The 16,251-nt window shown below is 35.5% G+C and overlaps 1 protein-coding gene across 8 annotated transcripts in view; it reads left to right on the plus strand.

The window, feature by feature from the left end:
- Positions 1–16,251, plus strand: part of MYO9A (myosin IXA) — a 312,362-nt gene that overhangs the window by 67,271 nt on the left and 228,840 nt on the right. For all 8 annotated transcript variants that reach the window (XM_053656781.1, XM_053656780.1, XM_053656783.1 and 5 more), the window contains 2 exons: positions 8,507–8,601; positions 15,293–15,355. In XM_053656781.1, the coding sequence (XP_053512756.1) occupies positions 8,507–8,601; positions 15,293–15,355 (158 nt within the window). The remainder of the gene's footprint in view (positions 1–8,506; positions 8,602–15,292; positions 15,356–16,251) is intronic.

Below are 16,251 nucleotides of genomic sequence, written 5' to 3' on the forward strand. Positions count from 1 at the left end.
TTATGCTTCTTAATCTGTGTAAATTTTCTCCCATTCTTTGTCTTTCCCCTTTCAACTGATAACCCTGCAAATGATCTCCATATCTATAGTTTTGTTTCTGTTCTGCTTCTTTGGTTTGTTTTTTAGATTCAGCTGTCGATAGTTGTTAATTTATTGCCATTTTAATGTTCATATGTTTGGAATTCTTCTTTTCCTTATATAATTTCCTTAACATGTCATATCATAATGGCTTGGTGATAATGAACTTTTTTAGTTTTACCTTGTCTGGGAATCACTTTATCTGCCCTTCCTTTTTAAATGATAGCTCTTCTGTATAGAGTAATGTCGGCTGTAGGCCCTTGCTTTTCATCACTGAATATTGCTTCCCAGTCCCTTCTTGCCTGCAAAGTTCCTTTTGCGAAATCAGCTGACAGTCTTATGTGAACTCCTTTGTAGGTAACTAACTGCTTTTTCTATTGCTGATTTAAAGATTCTGTTTATCTTTAACCTTTATCATTTTAATTATGATGTATCTTGGAGTAGATCTCTGCATCAATCTTGTTTGAGACTCTCTGTGCTTCCTAAACTTTTATGTCTGTTTCCTTCACCAAACGAGAAAGTTTTCTTTCATTATTTTTTCAGATAGATTTCCAATTTCTTGCTCTTTCTCTTGTTCTGGTACATCGTATGATGTGAATATTGGAGAGCTTGAAGTTTTCTTTGTCCCAGAGGCTCATTAATTACACTGTCGCCTTTTTTTAAGTTTCTTTTTTCTTCTTGTTATTCTGATTGGTTTTCTTCTTCCTTATTTTCCAAATCATTGATTTGAATTTTGGCTTCTTCCACTCCACTGTTGATTCCTTGTAAATTTTTCTTTATTTCACTTTCACATTTCATGTCTGACTGTGTCTTTCTTATGCTGTTGAAGTACCTAGTGAGTTCCTTGGGCATCCTAATAGTGTTTTAAACTCTACATCTGAGAGATTTCTTATCTCCATTTTACTTACTGAATTTTTCGGACATAAGACTTACCTAGGTTTTAGAGGAGGAAAATAGGAAAAAATTTGAAGCAAAAAGTTTAGTAAAATATTTAATAACATAAATAATATAGGCCATCCCCCCTCCCCCCATGAGCCAGGCAAGCTACATTTGGACTATAAGATGCCCCCCCCCTTTTTCTTCCCAAATTTTTTTTGGGGGGTGCGTCTTTATAGTTCAAAAAATATGGTAGTACTTTTTCTGAAGTGTTGTTCTGCTCCTTCATTTGGGCCATATATTTTTGTTTCCTCAATTTGGCAGCCTTCTCGTGCTTGTTTCTGTATATTATGTAGAGTTGATTTGACTCTCTGTCTTAGTAGTGCGGTCTGTTGTAGAAAAGTGCACCAGTATGTTGGACAGGGCTGGACAAGCCTTACGTAGTTGCTGGAGTGGGCAAACCTGTGTTGCTGCTCTGTGGGTCTGTGTGATGGCTCAGAGAGGGCAGAATACTGCTGCCTAGCCTCTGGAGTTTTGTCTGGGTGGAAGCTGTGTCCCAGCATTCGCTTTCATGCCAGACACTACTGTTTTTCCCTGTATGCTTCTGGTACTCCGTGTCCCTGGTGGTGAAGCCCAGAGGTAGTGAGTCTGCATTAGTCCTAAGTCCACTGTGGTTCCTTTAAGTGGAGACTCTTGAGAACCACCCCCCCCCAATTTCTTCTGCTGCCACAAACCCCACTTGTTTTTACAGCCAGAAGTTACGGGGACTTATGATCTTGGTGGTGGAACCCTGGGCTGAGTAGTTTGGTGTAGGCTGCTGCGATTCCTCCCTGCTGAGGTCTCTTTCCCAATTTTTATCCACCATACATGGATGTGGGACAGCCCATTCTGTGTTTCTGCATTTCTCCATGTGTCCTTGCATCTCTGCACCTCTCTGTGTCTCCTTCCCTCCTACCTCTGTGGATGAGTGTGGCTACTTTAATTCCTTGGTTGGTGGACTTCTATACAACTTCATTTTCTGGTGGTTCTGGGTGATATTTTTTGGTAATCTAGTTGTAAGTTTTGCTGTGGTTGCATGTAGAGGCGAGCCATGTTTACCTACGCCTCCATGTTGACCATTTTTGGTCCAGATAGCCCATTTTTGTCTTTTTATTTTCTTTTTTGTTTCCTTTGAAGCACAAAAATTTAAAATTTAATGAAGTACAATTTATTTTTTCTTAAATTACTTGTATTTTGGCTTCTTTTAAAGAAACCATTGCCAAATCCATGATGATGAGGTTTTATAACTATGCTTTCTCTAAAAGTTTTATACATTTATTTATTGATTAAGATTTTATTAAGGTTTTTAGAGAGAGGGTAAGGGATGGGTAACGAGAGGGAGGGAAACATTGATGTGAAAGAGAAACATTGTTGTGTTTCCTTTTGTCTGTGCCTTGTTGGGAGTCCAAACTTGCAACCCAGGCATGATCCCTGATTGGGAATTGAACGTGTGACCTTTCTGTTTTCAGGACTACACCCAACCTACCCAATGAACTGCACCATACCAGTCAGGGCAAGTTTTATACTTTTAATGCTGACATTTAGTTCAGTTTTTTTTTTGAATTATTTTTTTATATGGTATGAGGTAGGAGTCCAACTCCATTATTTTGAATGTGGATATTCGTATGTTGAAAAGACTAATTGTCCCCATTGAATTGTCTTGGCATTCTTGTTGAAACTCAGCTGACCACTAATGCAAGGGTTTATTTCTTACTGTCAGTTTCAACCCATTGATCGATATGTTTATCTGTATGGAAGTCCGGCCTCATTTTTATTACTATATTACCATTTGTGGTAATTTTTAAAATCAGGAAGTATGAATCCTCCAAGTTTCTTCTTTTTGAAGATTGTTTTGGGCATTTTGAGTCCCTTGACTTTACGTGTTATTGTTATAATTGGCTTGTTAGTGTCTTTGAAAATGGTAGATTAAATTTAATAGGTATTGTCTTAAATCTGTAGATATGAACAATATTAAGTCTTCTAGCCCATGAACACAGGATGTCTTTTCATTTTTGTAGGTATTCTTTAATTTTCTTCAAAAACATTTAGTGTAGAAGTATTATACCTCTTTATCGAATTATTCCAAGTAATACAGTTTTTTTTATGCTACTATATGTGGCATTATTTCTTAATTTTTGTTTTTTCATTGCAAGTATATAGGATACAGATATTTTTGTGTATTGCTTTTTTACCCCGCAGTTTTTTAAAATTTTTAATTAGATCTAATGGTTTATTTTTGCTTCATTCATGTTTTCTATGTATAAGGTCATATCATGTATGAATTTAGTTCACTCCTTTTTATAAAATTGGATTCTTTTTCTTTTGTTTTCAAATTGCCTAATTCCCATTGTTTTTTTAATATACAATTCCCCTGTCTTTTATCCTTAATCATTCTGTTGAAAAATTGGGTATTCTTATTGAGAATCCTTTGCATGGCATGTGTTCCTTCTTGTTGCTTATAAGATTTATTTTTATCTTTCAGCAGTTTGATCATGATTTGTTTAGGTACTGATCTTATTTAGTTTATTTGAGTGTATTGAGTTTCTTGGATGTATAAATTAATGTTTTTCATGAAATTTGTGAAGTTCTTGACTATTGTTTGTTGAAATATTTTTTCTGTCCTTTTAGTTCTTATTTTTTAATATATTTTATTGATTATGCCATTACAGTTGTCCTATTCCTCCCCTTCATTCCCCTGCACCCTGCACACTTCCTCCCCCACCACTCCCCCCCTTTAGTTTATGACTACCTGCCTCAAGTTCTTTAGATTCTATATTTTCCATATTATTCTTACCCTCCCCCCTATCTATTTTCTACCTACCATCTGTGCTACTTATTTTCTGTACCTTCTCCTTCTCCCACTCCTGTTGCTAACCCTCCACGTGATTTTTACTTCTATGGTTCACTCCTGATCTAGCTGTCCTCTTAATTTGCTTTTCTTTTAGGTGTGGTTGTTAATCACTGTGAGTTTGCTGTCCTTTCACTGTTCATCTTTTTTACCTTCTTTTTCTTAGGTAAGTCCCTTCAACATTTCATATAATAAAGGCTTGGTGATGATGAACTCCTTGAATTTGATCTTATCTGAGAAGCACTTTATCTGTCCTTCCATTCTAAATGAAAGCTTTGCTGGATAGAGCAATCTTAGTTGTAGGTCTTTGGTTTTCATGACTTGGAATGCCTCTTTCCAGCCCCTTCTTGCCTGTAAGGTCTCTTTTGAGAAATCAGCTGACAGTCTGATGGGAATTCCTTTGTAGGTATCCCCTTATCTCTTGCTGCTTGTAGGATTCTCTCCTTCATTTTAATCTTGGCTAATGTAATGATGATGTGCCTTGGTGTGTTCCTTCTTGTGTCCAACTTCTTTGGGACTCTCTGAGCTTCCTGGATTTCCTGGAAGTCTATTTCCTTTGCCAGGCTGGGAAGTTCTCCTTTGTTATTTGTTCAAATAAGGTTTCCACTTGTGGCTGTTCCTCTTCCCCTTCTGGTACCCCTATAATTCAGATGTTGGAGTGTTTAAAGATGACCTGGAGGTTCCTAAGTCTCTCCTCATTTTTTTGAATTCTTGTTTTTTCATATTTTTCTGTCTGGTCATTTTTTTCTTCCTTCTGGTCCACTCCCTTGATTTGGGTCCCAGTTTCCTTTCTATCACTATTGGTTTCCTGTGCATTTCCCTTCATTTCCTTCAGTTTATCTTTATATGTTCCTCTAATTTGTGAGTAAAATCAACCAGTTCTGTGAGCATCCTGATCACCAGTGTTTTAAACTGTGCATCTGATAGGTTGGCTACTTCTTGGTCGCTTAGAGTTATTGACTCTGGGGCTCTTGAGCCATAATGTTTTTATCTTTTTGTGCCTGTTGTGTATGAGGGGCAGAGTCTTAGGTGTTCACCAGGGTGGGGCCACTCAGTTGCTGGTTATGACGCTCTATGTGGGGGCGGGATCAAAGAGGGGCAATAGGGGTCCCCTCTGCTGCTTTCCGTGCCACTGGGGACTGTGTGGTCTGTGTCACTGCTCGCTCCTTCGCCTGGTTTATCTGTGAGCGAATGTGTGACCGCGGTCAGCCTGCTGCCTTTTGCCCTCACTGGGTCCACCCGTTGTTACCCCACACCTGGGATCTGCCAAGGGCTGCCAGGGTGCCTGGGTTGGTCCAGCAGATCTTTCCTGCCAGACCCCTCTCCATTGCTGGCTCCGTCCCTCTTACCCGTTTGGCTGAATGGTTCGTTGTTGTCAGACTTCCATATAGTTCAATTTTCTGTGTTTTGGTTGCGCTTTTGTTACTAAATCTTTTTTGTCTTTAAACTTGGTTGTGTGAGGAGGCATAGTGTTTCCACCTACGCCTCCATCTTGGCTGGAAGTCTGTCCTTTTAGTTCTATTCTGTCCTTTCATTCCTATTATATAAATATATTGATATGTTTGATGGTGGTTCCCCAGACAGGTATCAGAAGCTTTGTTTAATTTTTTTTCCTGTTCCTTAGATTGGATCATGTCAAATGATCATTCTTCAAGTTTGCTGATTCTTCTACTTACGTCTTTACTTGAACCCCTCTAAGGAATTTTTCATTTAAATTAATGTACACCAACATTTTTATAATTTTTAAATTTCTACCTCTTTACTGATATTTCTGTTGTTAAGGCCTCTTTATCATACTGTCCTTTAGTTGTCTGGAAATATTTTAAATGGCTGATAAACATCTCCGCCAACATTAACATTTTGACAGGGACAGTTTGCATTTATTGCTTTTTTATTTTTTCTGTGTCCATATTTTCTTACTTCTTTGCATATCTTATAATTTTTTTTTAGTGAAAACTGGGCATTTTTATTTATACAGTGTGGTAGTTCTGGAAATAAGATTTTTCCCTCTTCTAGGCTTTGTCGTGATTGTTTTGTTATTGCTGTTTGGTTTCACTTTATAATAATTCTGCAAAGTCTGTAATTTTTTTTTGTGTGTTTGGCTTTCAAATGCTCTACTCAGCTTAGTGGTCAGATAATGATTGCACAGGGATTTCTTTGAATGTTCTAAAACAATAAGGTTCCAGTCTTTTCTACACAGTCCTGTGTACTTGTTGGGATAACCCTCAATGCTCAACCAGGCGGTTGTCAACTCTTTCTTACCTTTTCCTTCTGTTTACATAGATTGTGAGTGGCAGCCAGAGGTCCCAACTCTTTGCGAGCATGCACACATTCATGGGCATGAGATGCACTGTCCTAAATAATGTGCAACACCTACATTTTCTGTAATATTTCAGATCTTTTCAAAACCCCTTTTATACATGTTATTCAGGAGCTTTTCTTTTGAAATCATTGCACTTTTTGCCCCATCTGTAGACAGTTGCAGTGTTTAAACAATTACCTCTGATTGTTTTTCACAAACACATGTGAGGGAAAGGGTTTTCCTCAGTGAGTGGTCTCCAAATCAGATGAAATAAATATAGCCACTTGAGTGAGGTTTTCCAGGGAAATACCGTATAGGTCAAATTATGTCAGTGATCTGTGATACAGGGCATTGGCTTATCTCTAGTCTGATCCTTTCAATTATTTTAAGGCTGCTTTTTAAAATAATTAATTGTAGGGTTTCTTTTCTCTTCTATGAGGATCTAGGAAGAGGGAGATGGTAATTGGGTTAACTTAAAATGCCACAATGCCTGTTTGTCTTACCAAGATTAAGTTATTTTCCATGATGTGAAATGTTCTACTACACAGGATTATTCTAAGTCTTTGGTTAATTTCCATAGTCAAAACAGTTGATTTTAAAAGTTTTTGTTAGTCTTATTTCTTTCATGTATGGGAAAGGATTTTCAGAGATATTTATTATTTTTTCCAACCTCACTTTCAATGATTTTTTTAAGAAAGTTAAGTAATGAAAAGTATTTTATAGATGTACTCATGTGGCTGCCATTTCTGCTGCTCTCCATTCCCTACCTACGCTGATAAATATTTGAATATATCATTTTCCCTCTACATGAAGGGACTTTCTTTAATTAATGTTTCCTTTAGTATGGGTTGACTTATGATGAATATTTTCAGGTTTGTATATCTGAAATTGTAATTATTTGGGCCTTCATTTAGTAGTGATGTACTTTTAAAAACAAATTTTAAAAGAATAACCTTACAGAAAAATTCCGTGAATTTTAAAACATACTCATTTGAATAAACACTTATATATAGTCTGAATACAGAATAGGTCACTATCCCATGACGGTCACTCACCATATTTCTCATCTTTGTACCTTCTGCCCTCCTATACATTTCCATTTTCTATGGAAAGCACTTGTCTTTTCTCCCTTGATGTTGCTTTTCAAAATGTCATATAAATGGAATCATATATGTAAAGTTTTGAGTCTGGCTTGTTTCATACAGTAGTATGTTTAAGAGAATCAAGTAGTTAAATATGTGAGTTCCAACAGTGGATTTTTCTTGTAAATTTTGATTTTAATTAATTTTACTGAGATATAACTTAAAAGATAGCTTAAAAGATAGTTCATGATATTTTTTTATTTTCACCTCAGGATATGCTTATTGAGGTTTAGAGAGAAGGGAAAGGAGGGGCAGAGAGAGGGAGAGAGAAACATCCATGTGAGACAGAAACATCAACTGGTTGCCTCTTGTACATGCCCCAACCAGGGACTGAACTGCAGTCTAGGTATGTGCCATGACTGGGAATCACACATGTGACTTTCTGGTTTATGAGATGATGGTCCAACCTACTGAGCCACACACAGGCCAGCTTAAAGTGTATAGTTCATTAAATTTTTAATAAATTTGTATACTCATGTAACCACATTCATAGCTATTCTATTTTTATTATCCCTTATGTGCCCATTTATAGACATTTTTCAACCCCGCCTGCATTCCCCATCAACCTCTGATCTGTTCCTGTTACTTTTGTTTTGCCATTTCTAGAATTTTATATCACAATATGTGCTCTTGCGCCTGGTTTCTTCCTGTGGCATAATGTTTCATACTTACAATGTTGATGTCTGTACCGATAGTTTATGTTTATTGCTGGGTAATATTTCATTGCATGGTATATACTGTAGGTAATAATTTAGGAAGTCTGATGTTTTTATTCTTTTAAAAATAGTACTGTAGTTTTAAGTAGGTATAATAAACTCTAGTACCTTATGTAATGGAGCTTTATTTCATTGGTACTATTCTAAAATTATAATTATTTTGATGTAATTATTTTTACCTAGCTCTTTTTTCTTACAGTTTAGCAAGATTTAAAAAAATACATATATAAATATACTAAGAAAATTTGCCAACACTAGAATGTGAAATTTAAATCTAAATTTTAAAAAACATTAAGTTTTTAAAATTAAGTTTTATTTTACTGAATAGCATAAAATGCTGCTTACCTGGTTTTATTTCAATTATTAGTTGCTTTCTTTCACCTAAACTATGGTAAGTCTGAAAGTATTAAGAGAATTGTTTTTATGCTATCCATCTCTGAGCTGACCCAAGCAGGACTTTTTATTTTTTGAATATGAAATTAATGATATCTATTTATTTTGACAGGCTTTTGGAAATGCAAAGACAGCTCATAATAACAATTCAAGTCGTTTTGGCAAGTTTATTCAAGTAAATTACCAAGAAACAGGCACTGTACTTGGGTAAGTGGCAATGTCAGACTTTGGAGCATGTTTTGTATTTTTGTTATTGTCCCTTTATAAACCATAGATTATTCATTTACTCTTTAATGAGAATAGTGACATTGGTATCTGCATTACATTTATTCTTTTCAACTGTTTTTGTTTTGGAAAAGTTTAAATGTGATAAAAATTCTAAGAATAATATAACATTTACCTTTTACTTAGATTATTGCTAACAATTTGCTGCGTTTGCTTTCTTTCCGTATTATGCATACATTTATTCTTAAAAAATGTTTTTGAGTAAGTTGGGCATATAACTTGACCCTGTTATTACTGTATTTCCTAAAGCAACCACAACCACATTTACCTACATAGTACTGTTATTATACTGAAGAAATTTCATTTTGTTACACTATATGATCTGCAATCAGAGTCTTCTGGTTGTGCCAGCATATATTTTATAACTTTTATTTTTAATTAATAGATTTTATTTTTAGAGCAGTTTTAGGTTCATGACAAAAATGAGTAGAAAGTAGAGTGTCCATATAACTCTTCATCCTATCCCCCAGTTTCCCCTGTTAATGTCTTGCATTAATGTGCTCTATTTATATTGTATATTCTATAGGCTTTGAAAAACATATAAAGACATGCGTTCCTTATTTATAGTATCATACGGGATAGTGTCACTTCCCACCAAATTCTCTATGTTTCATCTATTTATCCTTCTTTCACCCAGTAACCTTTGGTAACCACTAATATTTTGCATAGTTTCTATAGTTTTGCTTTTTCTGGAATGCATTGTAGTTGGGATCATATAGTATATAACCTCTACAGATTGCATTATTTTTCTTAGAAGTATGTATTTTCATGGCTAGATTTTATTGTATTAATGTTAAAGGTATATATTGATTTGGGGATAATTGACATCTTTGTAGTTTTAGAAATGTTAAGTTTTTTGTATTTTTTTGTTAGCAGATTGATTTTATTGATTTTTTAAATTATATGTTATTGATAATGCTATTACATTTGTCCCAATTTTTCCTTCTCTGCCTCACTCTACCTAGCACCCCTCACTTTCTCAGGCAATCCCCACACCATTGTTCATGTCTATGGGTCATGTGTATAAGTTCTTAGACTACTGTATTTCCTATACCATACTTTATATCCCTGTGGCTGTTCTCTGACTACCTTTTTGTACTTCTTAATCCCCTCACATCTTCACCCATTCTCTCATACCCTTGTCCATTCTTGCAACAATCAAATGCTTTCTGTAGCCATAATTCTGTCTCTGTTCTTCTTGTTTGCTTAGTTTGTTTGTCAAATTCACTTGTTGATAGATCTGTTTTTATTCTTCCCAGTTTTGATCTTCTTTTTCTTAAATAAGTCCTTTTAACATTTCATATAATAATGGTTTGGTGATGATGAACTCCTTTAGTTTTTTCTTATGTGGGAGGATCTTTATCTGCCCTTCAATTGTAAATGGAATTTTTACTGGCTAGAACAATCTTTGGTGTAGGTCCTTACTTTTCATGACTTTGAATATTTCTTGCCAATCCCTTTTAGCCTGCAAAGTTTGTTTTGAGGAATCAGCTGACAGTCTTATGGGAACTCCCACTTAGGTAACTGCTTTTCTCTTGCTTCTTTTAAGATTCTTACTTTGTCTTTAACCTTTAGTATTTTAATTATGATGTGTCTTGAAATGGGCCAATTTCTATCCATCTTGTTTGGCACTCTCTGTGCTTCCTGGATCTGGATGTCTATTTACTTCATCAAGTCAGGGAAGTTTTCTTTCATTATTTCTTGCTCTTTCTTTTCTTCTTCCGGCACCCCTACGATGCTAATGTTGGAACACTTGAACTTGTCACAGGGGCTCTTTACACTATCTTTGTTTTTTTTGGATTCTTTTTTGTTCTTGTTATGATTGGCTATTCTTTGCTTCTTTATATTTCAAGTCATTGGTTTAATTCTGGCTTTGTTCACTTCACTGTCATTTCCCTGTAAATTGTTCTTTATTTCATTAGTGTATTCCTTATTTCTGCTTGGATCATTTTTTTATGTTGTTGAGCTTTCTCACTAAGTTCGTTGAGCATCCTTATAACTAGTATTTTGAACTCTGCATCTGATAGATTGCTTATCACCATTTTGTTTATCTGTGGTTTTTGGAGTTATGTTCTGTTCTTTCATTTGGGCCGTTTTTTTGTCTCCTCCTTTGGCGGCCTCCCTGTGTCTCTTTTTATGTCTCTGTCCCTCCTGCCTGTCTGGATGGATGTGGTTTCTTTAATTCTGTAGTTGTTGGACTCCCATTCAACTCAATTTCTGATAATCGTAAGTGATGCTTGTTCTGTAGTTCAGTTGTAATTTTGGTATGGTTGTGCAAGGAGGCACGCCACGTTTACCTTCGTTGCCATCTGACTGTAAGTCCAGCTTTTTGTATTTTTTGTTGCATTTATTTCTGAGTATTTAAAAAATGTTTAATTATTAAAAGTGTGATTTTTCTTTTGTAGTATATCTGCAAATTACATGTTGTTTTTATCTGTGAAGGCTATTGAGTTTTATATTTTATACTTAGTTATTTTGTTGTATGAGTTTTAAATACTTTTGTTTCTTTTACCTTTTCTAGGTATATAATTATATCTACAAAAATAAATACATTTACTTTTTCTTTGTTCTTATATCTCTGGTTATTTTCTACCTTGTCTGATTGTAAACTTCCCATACTGTGATAATATTGTTTCAGACTTTTACGTGAATGCCTTTATTGTTTTCCCACTAAGTGAAATTCTGGGTTTAGGGGATTTTATTATGTTAATGAGTTATGGGTCAGCTTAAAATTTTTTTGTCAGTAATGTTTATTTCATTTTACTAAAGGCCTTTTTGTCATCTATGGACATTAGCATGATCTTCATTCTGAGATATATTAATATTATGATTATTCTAATGTTGAATAATTTCTGTATACTAGGGAATAGCATCCCATTTGGTCATTACAGAGACACACACTCACATGCTACATACACAGACATATTTATATGCACATGTATTTACAATGTTGTGATCTGTTTGTTGTTATGTATGATTTTTTAAAAAATTGTTTATTTATTTTTAGACAGAGGGGAAGGGAGGGAGAAAGAGAGGGAAACATCAATGTGTGGTTGCTTCTCGTGCGCCCCACACCAGGGAACCTGGCCTGCAATCCAGGCATGTTCCCTGACTAGGAATTGAACCAGCGATCTTTGGTTCTTAGGCTGGTGCTCAGTACATTGAGCCACACTAGCCAGGGTTATTTATGATTTTTTGCATGCATATTAATAAGCGAGATTGATATGTATTTTTATGCTATTTTACTCATGCTTAACTCTTACCACTTTAATTTTGTATGTATGTGTGTATATATGTATTTATGTATATGAGTTTATTTAAGCCAAACTGACAACATACACTGGGGCGCGAGATATGAAATGCTTCTGTATGTAGATTTAAAAATTTTGACCTAGACCTGGCTGGTGTAGCTCAGTGGATTGAGTGCAGGCCTGTGAACCACACGATTGTGGTTTGATTCCCAGTCAGGGCACATGCCTGGGTTGCAGGCCAGTTCCCAGCAGGGGACTCATGAGAGGCAACCATACATTGATATTTCTCTCCTTCTCTCCTTCCCTTCCTCTCTAAAGATAAATAAATAAAATCTTTATAAATGAATAAATAAATAAATAAACAAAATGTTAAAGCAAGCAAGCAAGCAAACAAACAAACAAACAATTTTGACCTAAACTATGTGTTTTTTTCTCCTCCCAACCTCCAAGGAAACAAAAACAAGTATACATCCTTCTTTTTTGATTTGCAGAATGTTAGTTTCCAAAGGTACAGTTGATACTTTTACTCGTAAAAGCAGGATGCAGTCAAATCAGGCTGGTCTTTCTCAGTATTTATGATTGTGCTTCACGAGAGTTTGTTAGTAGATAAAGTGTTTGTATTGCTTTTTAACCTACAAAGTACCATTACACACACACACACACACACACACACACACGCGCACACACACACACACACATTCATAAGACAGTTTCATGACTTAGGAATGGCAGATGTGTATTTTTCCATTTTATGAATGAACTCAGGCTTGTCTATGTCAAGTAATTACCTAAAAATTAGTTAATAAACAAACATTTATGGAGTTCATTGTAAGTATCAGGCACTGGGCTAACTTTGAGGATGTAAAAACATGTAGACATGTTCTCTGCCATTAAAGTTCTCATAGTCTCTTTGGGAAGGTAGATATTTATATAAGATAATTACAGAAAATGACGTAAATGCAGTGATTGTATGTGTCTAGAGGACTTCACAAGAAAAGGTGATTTTCATCTTGGGTCTTAAATATTTGCCAAGCAGGAAAAGTGGGAAATCACATTATTGATTGAGGAACTTGCACTAGCAAATGAATGGAATTAGGACAAAGCCCCTGGTGTACTTGAGGATGTTAGTTCATTGGCTAATGTTTATGGACACTGTGGTCAGTTGGTTTCATATTGTAACAAAAGCTCTAATGCTTGTAATTTATTGTCTGTCACTGGGAAGCAGATTTTGAAAATTTTATTAAAAATTACAAACATAGCAAAAATAAAATAGTACAAGGAGGTCCCACTCAGGTTCAGCAGTGATCAAATTTTACAATATTTTCTTCATCCTTTTTTTCTTTATGTTGATATATTTAAAAAACAATCTCAGATGGGCATACCATTAATTCACTTCTACATACTGTAATATAAGGAGCAAATGAAAGTAGAGGAATAACATGATGAGATCTCATTAATAGATAAAGAGCTCTTGTAGATAACTCATGGATTGAAGGGGTGGGTGGAAAGATGTCCAGGAGTATGTTAGTGTAGTTATAAGAGGGAGCCTTTATAGTTAAAATTGACTTGGGCTCAAATCACAGTTCTGCTTTTTACTAGCTGTATGATCTTAATATCTTTGAGTATCAGTTTCTCCACTTGTAAAATAGAGGCAGTAGTAGTATTTTCCATGCAGGATGGGTGTTAAGAATTTAACATGCTAGTTTATGTTAGTTTTCTTTCTCCCATTTTAGAACAGTAAGATCCCATTTCAGTAGTTTAGAATAGCGGTGATAATGGTAATTCAGAAGTGACAAATTTTAATTACTGGTGGTTCTAGTGAATTTGCGAAGAAGGCACATTTGAGCTTCATTTTAATGAATGAATGAATGGAATCTACTGGACAGAGTGGGAATAGTCGACAGAATTAGAATTGGAAGGAAGACCATGAACAATATATTCAGGAGCGAATATCATGCTTGAGGGAATAGTCTGTCTTTGGGAGGGACTGAAATACAGAACATGCAGTGGGAGGGAACTGAGGAAAATAAGAGATCAAGTCAGATTTTGACCCCAAAGAGGATCATGATAAGTAATTTGGATTCAGTAGTCTAAAGCTTTTAAATTTAAGGACCCCTTTTTCTTGTTAGAGCTTAATTGATTGCTCCACTTTGGGTAAGAGGATTGAAGACTTGAGGTATCCAGGCTGGATAAGGAGAGTAACATCAATAATACAATTCAGCCCTGGCTGGTGTAGCTCAGTGGATTGAGCGCAGGCCTGCGAACCAGAGGATCGCAGTTCGATTCCCGGTCAGGGCACATGCCTGGGTTGTAGGCCAGTTCCCTGCAGGCTATTTCCCAGCAGGGGAAGCACTAGAGGCAACCACACAGTGATGTTTCTCTCCCTCTCTCCTTCCCCTCTAAAGATAAATAAATAAAATCTTAAAAAAAATAATACAATTTACATTTAAGTTCCTCATACATTCAGGGTAAATTCCATTCTTCTGGCACATGGTATATTGGTCCTTCTTGATCTAGTCTACTTGCCTATTTCCTTCTTTAGCCGTGTTAACTATCTTTCCTGAAGTTGATAGGTACCTTACTTCTTTTATGCCTTTACATGAAGGAAGTTGTCCTTGCCTTATTCCGGGCACTCTGTTAGATTTCAGAGTCATGTAGTCATTTACTAGATATATTTAATGAATGTTTATTATGCACTGTGTAGTCATCCTTTGTGGGAATTCTTCCTGACATCTTTTTCCCTTCTTGGATTGAATCTCCAGGTTCACATAATAATTGTATTTTAATCACTTCGTAATAAACCCAGTCAACTCATGATAGCTACTAGTTTACTTATTTCCTCCACTAGCTTGTAATCCTCTTGAGAACAGGTAATGTATCACTTATTTCTCTATTTGAATAATGCTTAGCACAGTGCACAATTAATGGATACTAACTGAATAAATCAGTAAATAATAAATATATCAATTCCAGAATGTAGCAGTAGCTTGAATATATAAAGAAAGTGTATCTTTGAGCCCTATTTAGTAAAGTATATTATTTGAAAGAATGTATAGTGTATATATGAGCCTGGAAAGAAAGTAAAGTCTGTGTCATAGGAGGTTCTTGTGTGCTATGTTTTGAACTTCTGAGTTTATTTAGTTTTATTGAAAGCAAGAAAAAAACCCCATAACATACACAAAAAAAAAGATTTATGAGTTTAGGAATCTAACATGGATAACACTGTAACAGTGTCCATAACAAAATAATGGTAAATGTACTGAAATGATCTGGATAGACTTCTTTATACTTTTTCATCTTCTCTGAAAAAATATTTGCCTACCTTATATTGATTGTATTAACCAATTTTATTTTTCTTCTAGAGCCTATGTTGAAAAATATCTACTGGAGAAGTCTAGACTTGTTTATCAAGAGCATAATGAACGGTATGTACTTTTGCTTGTGTAATTAGATCAAGTTAACATTTGTATAATGCAGATTGACTTTTAGGATCTTCGTATATCATGACCTTTAATTCTGTTTTTTTTCCTTAATTAATTAATTTATTTTATTGATTATGCCATTACAGTTGTTCTATTCCCCCCTTCATTCCTCTCCATCCTATCCCCCCGTCCCCACCATTACCCCCCTTTAGTTTATGACCATGTGTCTCAAGTTCTTTAGATTCTATATTTCCCATGCTATTCTTGCCCCCCCAATCTATTTTCTATCTACTGTCTATGCTACTTATTTTCTGTACCTTCGCCCCCCTTCTCCTCCTCCCACTCCCCTGTTGCTAACCACTCCTTGAGATCTTCATTTCTATGTTTTCACTCCTGATCTAGCTGTCCTTTTAGTTAGCTTTTGTTTTTGTTTTAGGTGTGGTTGTTAATAACTGTGAGTTTGCTGTCCTTTCACTGTTCATGTTTTTTTTAACTTCTTTTTCTTAGGTAAGTCCCTTTAACATTTCATATACTAAGGGCTTGGTGATGATGAACTCCTTGAATTTGATCTTATCTGACAAGCACTTTATCTGTTCTTCCATTCTAAATGAAAGTTTTGCTGGGTCTTTGCTGGGTCTTTGGATTTCATGACTTGGAATACCTCTTTCCAGCCCCTTCTTGCCTGTAAGGTCTCTTTTGAGAAATCTGCTGACAGTCTGATGGGGACTCCTTTGTAGGTGACTGTCCCTTTAGCTCTCGCTGCTTCTAGGATTCTCTCCTTCATTTTAATCTTGGCTAATGTAATTATGATGTGCCTTGGTGTGTTTCTTCTTGGGTCCAACTTCTTTGGGACTCTCTGAGCTTCCTGGATTTCCTGGAAGTCTATTTCCTTTGCCAGA

The sequence above is a fragment of the Artibeus jamaicensis genome, unplaced genomic scaffold (genome assembly GCF_021234435.1).
Source record: "Artibeus jamaicensis isolate MK-2021 breed Jamaican fruit bat unplaced genomic scaffold, CSHL_Jam_final scaffold_286, whole genome shotgun sequence".
Classification (NCBI taxonomy): domain Eukaryota; kingdom Metazoa; phylum Chordata; class Mammalia; order Chiroptera; family Phyllostomidae; genus Artibeus; species Artibeus jamaicensis.